Source organism: Oryza sativa, chromosome 6 (genome assembly GCF_034140825.1).
Source record: "Oryza sativa Japonica Group chromosome 6, ASM3414082v1".
NCBI lineage: Eukaryota > Viridiplantae > Streptophyta > Magnoliopsida > Poales > Poaceae > Oryza > Oryza sativa.
Genome location: NC_089040.1, coordinates 17244873 through 17259557, shown reverse-complemented (window position 1 = coordinate 17259557; position 14685 = coordinate 17244873). Strand labels below are relative to the sequence as shown.

At 41.1% G+C, this 14685-nt stretch overlaps 1 protein-coding gene and 1 pseudogene across 2 annotated transcripts in view; one reads left to right on the top strand and one right to left on the bottom strand.

The window, feature by feature from the left end:
• Positions 1-9770, top strand: part of LOC4341057 (achilleol B synthase-like) — a 31698-nt pseudogene extending 21928 nt beyond the window's left edge. Inside the window, exons 16-18 of the transcript XR_010742088.1 lie at positions 102-176; positions 273-356; positions 9446-9770. The product of XR_010742088.1 is annotated as an achilleol B synthase-like (transcript). The remainder of the gene's footprint in view (positions 1-101; positions 177-272; positions 357-9445) is intronic.
• A 698-nt stretch (positions 9771-10468) lies between these two features.
• LOC107278548 (luminal-binding protein 1-like) lies at positions 10469-12896 on the bottom strand. The gene has a single exon (XM_066311792.1). The coding sequence runs from the start codon at positions 12468-12470 to the stop codon at positions 12231-12233; it is 240 nt and encodes a 79-aa protein (XP_066167889.1). The 5' UTR covers positions 12471-12896; the 3' UTR covers positions 10469-12230.
• Positions 12897-14685: the final 1789 nt, after the last annotated feature.

The window sequence follows — 14685 nt, the reverse complement described above, 5'->3', positions numbered from 1 at the left end:
CCTCGGAGATTGTCAACACATAATTCTCTGAATTCAAATATTCGTGGTTAGTTCACATCCTTTTGATTTGTTTCCATTGCTTCCGCTCTTTTATTTGACAGGTTTATGTGGAGGCTAGTAGACCTCATGCAGTGAACACTGCTTGGGCAATGTTAGCTTTAATATATGCTGGGCAGGTTTGTTTTGTTCATTATTCATTTTAGTAGGTACTAATAGTCTATTATATTATTTATGGACTACCATGTGTTATTTCATGTCTCACTGATAAGCAGGTTGAAATAGATCCAACACCACTATATCATGCAGCACAAGAATTGATCAATATGCAACTAGAAACAGGCGAGTTTCCACAACAAGTGAGTATTTAATAGTTTTCTATTTTCTTAAAGCAAAAACATATTCGGTACATGGTTTTCTAGCTATTTCCTTTAGCAAGAACATAGATAGTACATATTGTAGGATCGAATCACAAGAACTAAGCCAACCAGAGGGGGGGGTGAATGGTTAGTATATCCAAAAACCAAAACTTTTAGCGGAAATAAAAGTTACCCTTAAATTCGACGGATCGCGGTCTGACCGAAGTAGCTGCGCCGGTTTGACCGCCTGATGAATATCGGTCTGACCGAGATTAAACTCCGGTCGAACCGCCAAGATTGCCTGCTATCGTCTGTCACCGCCGCCGGTCTGACCGCCGTGTGCCCGCCGGTCTGACCGCCGCCTTAATAGAAGTCCTGATCCCCGTAGGAAACCTTCTCGTACAAGAAACAAACTTTACATAACCAATTCTACCAAATTTAGACTCCTTCCAAATTCGACTCCACATCCCATACGCACACAATTCCTCCATCGTATACCATAAGGAAACTTCACCATCCACGTGCATTGAACTCTAGCCTTAGTATCCCACATGATCTCTAACCACCACGGACGTCGTCTTATCCCCAAGTCGGACTCCCGGTCCATCACCACAAATACTCTCCCGGCATCTCGAGTCACCTACACATGGAACAAACAAAGAAACCATATTCTGAGACCAAGCTATCCCCAACTTGACTCATTAGTAGCAAACAACAGTATTACATACGCATAGTATCCATCTAGAAGTCATATTCATGAAACAATCATGGATATCCAAACAAACGACCTGAAACCGAAACCGACACAGCGTCAGCCGGTCATACCGCGAGCTGGCCGGTTTGACCGCTCGATCACCGTCGGTCTGACCGGCATACACAACCCGGTCTGACCAGACCCAAATCCAGCAGTATCCTGTAGATCACATGTGAAATCCAATCATCTCTAAAACCACTTCGCAAATAAATTCCAAATATCAAAACCAATAATCTCCAATGCCAATTGTTCATCACAGAATAATAATCTAAAATACCTTTGATTTTACAATCTCCCCCTTGATGAACACATTGGCAAACCCATCAAAATGTTTTGGTGTTTGGAAAAATAAAAACAAAAGTGGTAAAAAGCACATTTCGTATAAATGTACACATCGTGCTCGAAAATCCAAATGAAAACCTCATTCACTTTTGAAAAGAAAGAAATTCCCAATTGAACCAAAAGCATGCTCTTCTCAAAAGCTCATGTGCTTCCCCTAAAATTTCACCTTTTCTTTCAAAACTCATTGCTTCTCCCCCTTTTGACAATGATTTCATCAAGCATAGGAATTATGTTCATTAATATTTAAGAGCTGAGCATACATATAGCATATCATGTCATGTGTTGCAATAAAAAGAAGATGAACCCATCTATAATATAACAAGCATGTATTGAAGTATAATCATGAATCAAAGATTTTACAATTAAGCTTGAGTCATCAAAATTCATGATTTCATACGATTTATAATGCAACATATTAACAAGCACATAGGTTGAAAAGTAAACACTATACATATACACATAGTGCATTTATCACTCCTTCTCAAATTAGGTTTAGCACAAAACAACCAAGATAATTTTTTAAACTTTTCTTTTTCTTGAGCCTTTTTGCTCATTTTTTTCTTGATTATTCCGGGTACATCCCTGTCGTCAAGACTGTTTCTATTGATTCGACACCCATTATTTTGCTCACATCGAATACGTCTTTGTCGTCAAGACTGTTTCCAAGGATTCGGTATTCATTTTTTTTCATATTTTTTTATTCTTTTTGCAAAATGAGCAATTACAAGCTATTTGAGGAATATCAATTCAATAAAGCATATATATATAGAACATTTATAAATCAAACCATATGCTAGCATCAATATTGCATATTTGCTTAATTCAAGTAAAGAATTTAAGTGTCATGCATCATCTCCCTTAAAAAAACAAAATCTAAGCCTCATAAAAATACTAGAATACGTACAAGCTATGCTAGAGACAAATAAACCTTCATAGTATTGCTAGCATGCACAAGAAAATACCATATGTATAAACAAAGCTCTCTTTTCTCAATTTTTCTCATTGTCATATTTTTACTTGATAAAACCATAAGGTACAAACTCCCCCTCAAATCATGCCAAAAGGATGAATTATTCCCAATTCACCACGAAGAAAAGCAAAACGATTAGAATCCAAAGGTTTAGTGAAAATATCAGCAAGTTGCAACTTTGTATCCAAAAACTGCAATTCAATATCTCCCTTCTCAACTTGATCCCTCAAAAAGTGAAAGCGAATATCAATGTGCTTTGTGCGTGAGTGTTGAACATGATTTTTAGCAATGTTAATAGCACTAGAATTATCACAAAAGAGAGGTACTTTCTCAAGAATAAGACCATAATCTTTCAAAGTAGAAATAAGCCAAAGAATCTGTGAACAACAACTAGCAACAGCAACATATTCAGATTCAGCAGTTGATTGAGCAACACTAGATTGTTTCCTAGAAGACCATGCAATCAATGATGTACCAAGAATCATGCTCCACTAGTATTTTCCCTATCAGTTCTACAACCAGCAAAATTAGCATCGGAATATCCACTCAAGCATATAGAAGATGAAGTAGAATACCAAATTCTAAACTCAAGTATATGATTCAAATACCTCATTATGCGCTTGACCGCTTGACGATGTGAAGCCCGAGGAGAAGCTTGAAAGCATGCACACAAACACACAGCAAATTGTATGTCTGGCCTAGAAGCAGTTAGATACAACAAAGATCCAATCATACTTCTATACTCCTTTTGATCAACAGCTTGACCATCTTCATCAGGATCCAACACAACTGTAGAACCAATTGGTGTTGAAATTGGCTTGCAATTCTCCATCTTGAACCGTCTTAAAAGATCCTTCGTGTACTTCGTTTGATGCAGAAATGTACCTTGAGGTGTTTGCTTAATTTGCAATACCAAAAAGTACGATAACTCACCCATCATGCTCATCTCAAATTCCCTGTGCATAGTCTCAGTAAACTCCACAAATAAAGCGTGAGTTGAACAACCAAAGATGATATCATCCACATAAATCTGAACGAACAGTTGATTATCACCATGCTTAAGAACAAAAAGCGTTTTGTCAACCTTTCCCATTGTAAAACCTTTCTCAAGTAAAAAGTTCTTAAGCCTATCATACCATGTTCTAGGTGCTTGTTTCAAACCACACAAAGCTTTAGACAATTTAAAATCATGGTTGGGAAAATCAGGATTTTCAAAACCTGGTGGTTGTTTCACATAAATTTCCTCATGTATAAAACCATTTAGAAAAGCACTTTTCACATCAATTTGATACAATTTAAAACCTTTTGAAGCAGCAAAAGCCAACAAAAGTCTAATTGCCTCAATTCTAGCAATAGGAGCAAAAGTTTCACCGAAATCCAAACCCTCCACCTGAGTAAAACCTTGAGCAACAAGCCTAGCTTTATTTCTCACAATCAAACCATCCTCATTTTGTTTATTTTTGAAAACCCACTTGGTTCCAATAATATTATGCCTAGAAGGTGGTTTAACTAAAGTCCAAACTTTGTTTCTCTCAAAATTTTCAAGTTCTTCATGCATGGCATTAATCCACGATTCATCAGTTAATGCATGTGACACATCTTTGGCTTCAAAAGAAGCAACAAATGCAGAATTTGCACAAACATCATGAGACGTTACCTTAGACCTAGTAGTCCGCTCACCTAGAGTACCAATGATTTGTTCTGGCGGATGTTATCGTTGAATGTGCAAAGGAGCAGCAACTTCTGAAGTTGATTCACGTGTTGTATCAGTACTGGTCAAAGTTGTAATCTCCGGAGGACCATCTCGATCAGCATCAACAGTACCGGAACCCGACGACCCTGGCCGGTCTGACCGCACGTCCTGCGCCGGTCTGACCGAAGGTGTGCCGGTGGTCTGACTGGCTTGGCACTCGGTCTGACCGGCTGAACCGACCTCGTCGTCGTTGCCGCTCTCGTCTTCAAAAATATGACCATCTTCCCCCTGAACCTGTGACAATGTACCTACAATATCGGGTCTAGTACCTGGACTAGCCTCATCAAAAGAAACTTCGCAAGTCTCAACGATTTTGTTAGTCTCCAAAATAAGTACACGGTAGCCACGAGAGTGTGCGGGGTAACCAAGAAACATTCCATCGGTAGAGCATGCCTCAAACTTAACCAAATTTCCTGATTTCAAGACAAAGCATTTGTAATCAAAAACACGCAAATGTGAAACTTTGGGTTGACGTCCAAATCGAAGCTCATAAAAAGTTTTTCCAAGTTTTGACCTCAAGAAAACCCGATTTGAAATATAGCATGTGGTGTTAACCGCCTCAGCCCAAAATTTTTTAGTAGTGTGATACTCATCCAACATCGTTCTAGCCATCTCAACTAAAACACGATTTTTCTTTCAACAACACTGTTTTGTTGTGGAACACGAGGAGAAGAAAATTAATGTTCAAGACCTCTTTCGTTGCAAAATTGTTCAAATGAAGCATTTTTAAATTCACCAGCATTATCACTTCGAATTCTTTTCAAAGAACAAGGAAATTTAATATCCAATCGAAGAAACAAACTACGAAAATGTTGAAACGCCTCATCCTTAGTTGTCATAAAGAAAACCCAAGAATATCGAGAAAAATCATCAACGATAACTAACACATACTACTTTCCTCCAACAGATTGCACTCTAGCTGGACCAACAGTGTCCATATGTAATAGCTGTCCCGGTGCATCTGTCATCACAGAAACAATAGAAGCATGTGAAGAAGCAACCATCTTAGCATGACGACACGGTGTACAAACCAAATCAAGATCTTTCTTAAGTTTAGGCAAACCACGAACAAGATCCAAACCACTTAACCTAGTGAGATGATCAAAACCAACATGTCCAAGTCTACGATGCCAAAACATCACATCTTTATCAAACTTAGCAACCAAACATGTTATCACAGGTGAAACAGGATTATCAAAATTAGCTTTAAACACACTTCCATAGCGAGAAATATTTAACATAGAATCACCACAAGAATCAAAAACTTTACTTCCATTTTTCTTAAAGTGAACCTCGAAATTTTCATCAACAATTTGTGAAACTGAAAGCAAATTTTACTTTAAGTCCTCAACCAAAGCTACATTCTTCAATTCAAATTTCTCATTTACCTTAACCAAACCTGTAGCGAGAACGGCACTAGTAGAAGCATCACCAAAGATAATTGATTCAGTCTTGGATGCCCGTTTGAGGGAGGAGAACCAATTTTTATCACCGGTCATGTGCCGCGAACAACCGGAATCCACGATCCACACGTTCTCCTTCCTCGCCATCAAAGCCTACACACAAGCAGAAGTCGAAGCCTCAGTACTAGGGTTAGATGATAATAAAAATTTAGGAATCCAGTACTGAGACACACGACCAGAAAATCCAATAGGCATATATCCACGTGCAAAAACAGTTTGAGAATTTTTAGAAAAATCTCTCTGAGGCCGGTCTGACCGGTCGCCGGTCTGACCGGGGGACCCACTACGGTCTGACCGGTTTCCTCGAGGGAAACCAGATTTTTGCCACTTCGATTTTGGAAAATCAATCTCTCTCCTTTTTCTGTTTATGAGCTAACCTGAAACAAAAACCAACAATATGTCCATCTTTGCCAAAAAAGAACAAGTATACTATTCTTTAGAAGAAGATGGTTTTGAAAGATTTGTTTTTGTTTCTTTCAGTGTTGCAGAAAGAGAAGGCCAAATTCCAACAGATTTAAAAATTGTTTTCTTAGCATTAGGTTTTGTCAAAATTTCACCACATTCAGTTATACTCAAAACATTTGGTTGATTTTTGGTGAAATAATCATGAACACTAAAACCTACACCCGTATTGTAACTAGTCACTTTAGACTGATCAAAAATCATGTTAAGTTGTTTCTTACCTTTAGAATATATTTGCAAAGAACTTTTCAAATAAGAAACCTTTTTTTCCAAATTAGCACAATTTTCACAATCTACCATGACACCTTTGCTTTTACGACATTTGGGGCAAGAAAGCACTTCATTGGTTTTCACAACATCTTCCATATACTCAACACGACCTAAAGCATCTTTTAGTTTCATCTTGTTTAATGTGCAAGTTGAGCAATCCAAAACATCATGAGGTTGTTTTAACTTTTTAGCACAAATCATGTTAAACATCAAACTAGCATGAAAAGCAATTTGATATTTTTGCAACAACTTTTTAGTCAAAAACAACTCATCCAATGTGCAAAGCAAATCCAAGAGCTAGAGAAGATTTATTTTTCAAATCATGTGTAGCATTGACATCTCTAATTTTAGAAATTTCATTCATTAAAACGTCACAACTTTTGCAATCATCATCATTAGGAATAAGAGATTTTAATCTAGCAATTTCAGAATTAAGAGATTCAATGATAAACTCATGATTTCTATACATCTTCTCACACTTCTTAATTTTCTCACTTAAAATAAGAATAGCTTCCTCAAAAGTACGTACCTCATTGTCTTCACACTCTGAATCCGATTCACCATGCGCCATGAAGCAAACACCGGAGATGTTCTTTCCCTTATCTTCATCTCCACTCTCACCATCTACATCGCTTAGTGGTTCAAACGCGGCGTAGACTTTATCAAACACCTTCTTGAGATTCTCCTTGTTCTTCCTCCCTTTGAATCTACCCTTGGGCTTGTTGTCATTGGTCTTCTCATCGTCATTATCTTCCCTCCTACTTCTCCCAAGCTTAGGACAACACGAATGAAAGGGATCCGTAGACCCACACTCAAAGCAACGATTTGGTCCACCTCTTTTCCTGTACCTAACATTAGTCACAGCTCGATAAAGTCTGTTAGTTAACAAAACCAAGTCCTCCTCCTCGAACTGTTCGAGTTGATCATCGGACATGGCATTAAATAAAGCAAATACGGAAGACTTCAATGAAGAAGAATCAGCATGCAATGAAGTGGAGGAAGAAACCAAAACACTCGACTTAGAATCAACTTTACGAGAAAGAATATTCATCTCATGTGTTTTCAGTTTTGTGTAAAGCGAATCTAAAGTCAAAGTAGACATGTCAACAGACTCCTGAATAGATGTAACTTTCATCTCCCAAATAGACATGTAAGACCATTCAAAAAGTGGCGAGAAACCTCAGATTGTGTATAATTAACATCATATGAAGAATCAACAGATCTAAGATCACTCAAAATTTTATTAAATCTACCAAGATAATCATCCAAAGCTTCTCCTGGTTTCATCTCAAATTTTATGTACTTTTTTGAAAAGATCTCAGCGAAGTTCTTTTATATTAGTAGTTCCTTGATGAAAGTTTTTCGAAGCATTCCAAATCTCATTGGCAGTTTTAAGATGTGAAACACGATCAAAAGCCGAACGAGAAATTCCACTCAAAAGAATATTACGAGCTTTGCAATTGTTATTAAACTCAGTTTTCAAAGCAATAATGTCAATCTGTTCAGAAATCACATATGGCTGTGCAACCTTTTGCCAAACACCATAATCTTTAGCTATAATGTAAGATTGCATCTTATCACACCAATAAGCAAAATCAGAACTATCGAAAACATGAGGCTTAGTTGAAAACTTATTAGCTATGGCAAAAACTCTAGATCGGTTAAAATCCAAAGAAGAAAACAAGGCTCTGATACCACTTGTAGGATCGAATCACAAGAACTAAGCCAACCAGGGGGGTGAATGGTTGGTATACCCAAAAACCAAAACTTTTAGCGAAAATAAAAGTTACCCTCAAATTCGATGGATCGCGGTCTAACCGAAGTAGCTGCGCCGGTTCGCCTAATGAACATCGGTCTGACCGAGATTAAACTCCGGTCGAACCGCCGAGATTGCCTGCTGTCGACTGTCGCCGCTGCAGGTCTGACCGTTGTGTGCCTGCCGGTCTGACCGCCTCCTTGCCGCCGGTCGGACCGCCGATGAGTCGCCGGTTAGACCGTCGCACCCGAGAAAACACAAATCAAAGAACTCTTAAAGTGGATGACGACTTTATTGATTCTCTCTATGTTTACAAAGTGCACCAACAGCACTCCTTACAAAAATCTCGAGTAAACTCGAAACCCTAACTAAACTATCAACTCAATGCTCTTAAAAGCGATACCGAGAAGCCTCACGCTCCCTCTCTATTTATACCCGAGGTAGGCAGCCTAAAGCCACGAACCAATCTCATACAGAAGTCCTAATCCCCATAGGAAACCTTCTCGTACAAGAAACAAACTTTACATAAACAATACCTCTATCGTATGCCATATGGAAACTTCACCATCCACGTGCATTGAACTCTAGCCTTAGTATCTCGCATGATCTCTGACCACCACGGACATCGTTTTATCCCTAAGCCGACTCCCGGCCCATCACCGCAAATACTCTCCCGGCATCTCGAGTCACCTACACATGGAACAAACAAAGAAACCATATTCCGAGACCAACCTATCCCCAACTTGACTCATTAGTAGTAAACAACAGTATTACATACGCATAGTATCTATCTAGAAGTCATATTCATGAAACAATCACGGATATCAAAACAAACAACTCGAAACCGAAACCGAAACCGACACAGCGTCGGCCGGTCAGATCGTGGGCTGGCCGGTCTGACCGCTCGATCACGCCGGTCTGACTGGCATACACAGCCCGGTCTGACCGGACCTAAATCCAGCAGTATCCTGTAGACCACCTATGAAATCCAATCATCTCCAAAACCACTTCGCAAATATATTTCAAATATCAAAACCAATAATCTCCAATGCCAATTGTTCATCACAGAATAATAATAAAAAACATCTTTGATTTTACACATATATAATAAATTGAAGTACTGACTACATAGTATATGGTTTTTTATTTTTATTGTGGTTTTGGTATCCACCAGAATGAATTAGGAATAATTAGTTCATCAAGTTATAATGGTTGAGGCCTACTGTTTCTAGCATGTTCTCTTTTCCTCAGCAGCCATGAATACTCTTGCCATCAATTCTTACGTACAATAATAGACCGGGTTTCTACTTTGATTACAGGAACATGTTGGATGCTTCAACTGCTCCTTTTCTTTCAATTATAGCAATTATCGTAATTTGTTCCCTATTTGGGCTCTTGGGGAGTTTCACCGCCGATTGGTTCTAAGAAAGAGCTGAACCTGATGAAATGAGATGATTATTTGCCGATCTTATACCCAAAAGTTTCAGAAGAAAAATATCACATACAACCTGAATTGTTGTAATAAATATAGCGAAACTACTACTAAAACGCATGATCGTTGTAATTCCAAATGAAACTGTACTTTGTACTGTTATCTAATGGCATGTCAATAAATACTACTCATGTATCAACATTTTTTATTCACCTACCATTCACACACTGATCCCAAAACGACTATCACAAAGGCTTACAAAATGTTGTCAAACTGCACACGGATATTTAGAAAAAGGCTATATCCGTTAACATTTTGTTACTGAATTTTTACCAACACTGATATATTATGTTATGAGTATATCTAGATTTTTTATAACTTTTATCAATCTAAATCAAACGACGGTTGAGATAGATGATTATTAGTACAAATTTACTTCGGAAATTTTGGTATGAATATCAGTGTTCCCTAGTAAATTTATGAACGTACAATTTTTTAGCGGGCAATTTCTTCCCGTTTACATTGAAAGGAGAGTTTATAGGAAGCAAAAGGTTATTTTTGCTGGATATATTAGCTTATAACTACTAGAGTCACTTACGTGCAGAACACATAGGGGGTGTTTAGATACATGCCGTAAAGTTTTAGCTGTCACATCGGGTATTATATAGGGTGTTGCATGAGTTGTCGAACACTAATAAAAAAACTAATTATAGAATCTATCAGTAAACTGCGAGACGAATTTATTAAGCCTAATTAATCCGTCATTAGCAAATGTTTGTTGTAGTACCACATTGTCAAATTATGGAGAAATTAGGCTTAAAAGATTCATCTCACAAATTAGTCGTAACCTGTGCAATTAATTTTTTTAGTCTATATTTAATACTTCGTGCAGGTGTTTAAACGTTCGATGTGACAAGATATAAAATTTTCGGTGGGATCTAAACAGAACAGACCCATAGACACAGTGCCAGCACATCAACACTTAACGGCAAAAAGAAAAGAAAAAAGAACTCTAGGTGGTTAGTCAATGAAACGGGAGCTAGCACACGGCTTAAAGCTCATCGTGGTGGGGACTGCTAATGCGCGGGTGATCGCTGCCCGCACCCCCCTCCCCTATACGTCCCTCTTCTCCCCTTCCTCCTCCCCTTTTTCTCTTCCCTACTTCAGTACACCACACAAAAATTTAAAAAAAACAAAAAGTTAGAAAAATTTATGTATAGAAATACTATATATAAAAAATTTGAATTTAAATTCAAGTTTGAATCGGGTATGTAAACTTTTTGACTTATAAACTTTGGGACTATAAACTTTAGGTGTATAAACTTTAGATGTATAGAAATACTATATATATAGAAAATATTTGAATTCAAATTCAAATTTGAATGAGATATAATTCAAATTCAAATTTAAATCGGGTATGTAAACTTTTGACTTATAAACTTTGGGTTTATAAACTTTGGGTCTGTAAACTTGATGTCTATAAACTTTAGATATATAGAAATACTATATATAAAAAATATTTGAATTCAAATTCAAATTTGAATTGGATATATAAACTTTTGACTAATAAACTTTTGGTCTCTAAACTTTAGATGTGTAAACTTGAGGTGTATAAATTTTATGTGCATAAATTTACTAAAATATGAAAGTAATGCGGTGCCAAAAATGGAAACCAGGTGGAGGGAGGGAGGGGGAACTAATCGCTACCAGTTGGCCCTCGCGATCGATCGCGAATCAGCCTTTCCGCATCGTGGTCCCCCTCATCAACGTTGCCATCTTGCATTGCACTACCACATATAGATGGCCAAATGGGCCACCTTACCCGGCATGACCGGGTCAGGGCTGAGATCAGTCGGGCTGGTACGGCCTGACCTACACGCCGGGCTGGGCCGTGGCTGCCCACGAGCAGCACACACGGCCTAGGCACAACCCAATAAGTCTCGGGTTGTGTCGGGTCAGCCCGAAGGCACGACAACTCTATAGAATAAGTCTATTTTGCCTCTCTCATTTTTTTTGCTGTGTCTAATAAGTCTAATTTTTTCTCTGTTCTCTATGGGCTATGCCTAATATGGCTGATTTAAGTCTATTTTAGTTCCCTCAACTATTTTTCTTTAATCGTGCCGGGCCGGGCTAGCCCACCATGACAAGGCATCAGCTCAGGCACAACCTAACTATTAGGTTAGGGCCAACATGGGCCTATCACTAGTCGTGCGAAGTCGTGCTTGGGCTGGGCCAAATGGCCGTGCTATGGGTCAGGCTGTCGGGCCTTGGGCCTTATGGCCATATATAACCACCGGACTTCTCTGGTACACCGCCGACATGACGGGGTTGCACACGTCCTCTAACTCCTTGAGCTTCTCCTCGTACTCCTCCTTGCCACCGTCATGGTTGTCGCCCAGCTAGCTACTCGTACGCCTCCCTCTCCGCCTTCTCCACCTTCTACTTCTCCTCCCCCTCCACGGCATCTGCCATCTTGCCGTCCACTGCATTCTTGATGTTGTAGACGTAGGCCTCCAGGTTGTTTCGGGTATCGACATGCTCCTAGTGCCTCCAATCCTCCTCGGCGAACTCCTCCGCCTTGCCCACCATCCGGTCGATCTCCTCTGGCTCAGGCGTCGGTTGTCGCTGGAGATAGTGATCTTCTCCGACTTGCCGGTGGCCTTGTCCGCGGCCTACACGCTGAGGATGTCGTTCACGTCCATGTCGAAGGTCACCTCGATCTGCGGCAGCCCTCTCAACGCCAACACGATGCCGGTGAAGTCGAACTTGCCAAGCAGCAGGTTGTCCCTCGTCATGCTTTGCTCGTCCTCGAACACCTGGATGGTCACCATCATCTGCTTGTCCTTATAGGTGGTGAATACCTGCGTCTTCTTCGTCTGTACCACCGTGTTGCACGGGATCAACTTGGCCATCACGCCCGCCGGCCGTCTCGAGGCCGAGCATCAGCGATGCGACATCAAGGATGATCATGCTAGTTCCCATAGCTACAAGGTAGGGACTCACTCTAGCAATGAAAAATGGCTCCGTCGCCATCCCTTAGCAACGACACCCACCCCCGCCACAGGCGATTCCGCTCCTCGCCGGAGCAGCTCGCCGGCGCTTCCATTGCCTCGCTAGCCTCCCCAACACTAGAAACCTTCCCCATCCCAGATCCCCTCCACAGCCTTCCTTCCACAACCCTAGCCTCCTGCCCCTCGCCCAAATCCCCTTCCCCCACCTGTCCAGATCTACCGGATAGTGAGCAAATCTCCAGCAATGAATCCTCTCCTGTAGCTCAGATTTGCCAATCTCCTCGATTGGACTCAAGGTTCGTCACTCTCCGTACTCAGGATCCAAGCAAATCCTCTTCGCTCTCAGATCTGCCTGCTGAGGTGCTGCCCGAAGCAAGTCGCCTTTACTCCGAGGTGCTTGCTACTCCTGCCCCCTTGCTTCCTAGCTCCAAGTCCCAGCACGAGCAGCTCCCTCTGAAAATCCGTCCTCTTGCCGACTGCCTTAACTTCCCTGCTGAGCAGCTTGGTTCATCTACCATGAAGCAGCGCTTTAATCTGGTCGAAGTGACAGATCCAGCTGTGGTTTCCCAAGGAGCAGCAACCAAAGATCTCCGTATCCTTAAGAGTGGACGCAGAGTGCAAATGTCAGCTCAAATCCCTCCTGTTTCACAGCAGCTGAAAGGTAGCTTTGATGTCGACGATTCACAGTGGAAAGAAGTCAAAGCAATCGTTGGCGGAAGAGACCTGCTCTCTCCCCTGAGGACACCAACCAACTTCAATTACAGTTAAGGAGGGAGAGATTTCTGAAGCATATGGAAGGTAAATGCTTCCGCTGTCTCCGCCAAGGCCATCGAGTTCTTGACTGCAGAGACCCTCTTCGCTGTTGGTTTTGTTTGGGCAACGGTCATCTCGCTTCCTCCTGCCTAAAGAGAAAATCCTTTAAATCCACAGCCCTCCCTTCACCACCCCCTCACACCTCCACTGTTTCTTTCCCTCCACTCGCCCCAATTCGTTTCCCACCCAAATCCCTCCCATCCTTTGCTCTCCCAGTCCCTCCCACCATGGATGACCTTGCCGACCGCCCCTCTCAAGAAGCTGTATTTCTTTCGGCCACAGGAGAGATTGACCGTCTGAGGCAGAAGTTTTCTGCTCGCTCCATAGTTGCTTGGCAAGTTGGGACTCAGGGTTCCAAGGTTGATCCCAATGTGTTTGCTGACGATGTTCGTTCAGCATTCCGGATTAGGCGGTCGGATATCCAGATTACAAAGTTTCACCCTAAAGATTTTTTCATCACATGTGCCAGCCAGAGTGACAGGGATGCCATCCTGAGGCAGCCACGGCTTGCCACCAAGTCTGGGCGAGTCTATCTCTTCCGCCCGTGGGAAGAAGGCTTGCATGGTGTCCCGGCGTGTTTCAGATTCAGAGCTCGAGTATGCATTGAGGGGCTCCCAATGCATGCCCGTACAGATGAAGCAGTAGCCAAGATCATTGGAAGAAAGTGCTCCGTTCATTATGTTGAAGAGTATTCCCACCGCAGGAACTACAACCGCACTTTTGACTTATGGATTTGGACTGACGCTCCAAAATTCATCCCGCGATCTTCGAGCTTCTCTCTCACCAATGCTGATGAAGAAGGTCTGCCCATAGACATCCCCCTTCCGGACCTGGAACCGCACCACAATCCGCCGCCAGAGGAGCCAAAGGAGGGGTGGACTTACAATGTCCTGATTCATATTGACACCCTGGAAGACCTTCACTGCAAGCTTGCCCGTGCGTACGACTATCAGTACGGTGCTGAAGATGATGGTGTTCGCTTCCGGGAATTCCTGCTTCCCTGTAGGAGGGAGCCTGATGTCGGATCCCAAAACTAACGATTCAGAAACCGACATGTTTGATATGCAACAGTATTTAAGAAAATCTTGAATTATATTTCTAACTAAAGTACCATATGAGTCCCGATGCTCAAATCCGTGAGCACGGCTATTCGAATAGTTTTAAGGATATTCATACTGCAGTAGATGTACGCTTTACCCGCAGTCCACGACTTGCCAATAATGATTAGCTTAGTCATGGCCCAGTATTAGGTTATTAACAATTATGGCACCTGTTCCATGAACTCTAGTCCCCATGCGCTTTG

What these genes read in the sequence shown, in the direction of transcription:
- LOC107278548 (XM_066311792.1), bottom strand. Translation starts at nt 12,470, where the DNA reads ATGGCCAAGTTGATCCCGTGCAACACGGTGGTACAGACGAAGAAGACG.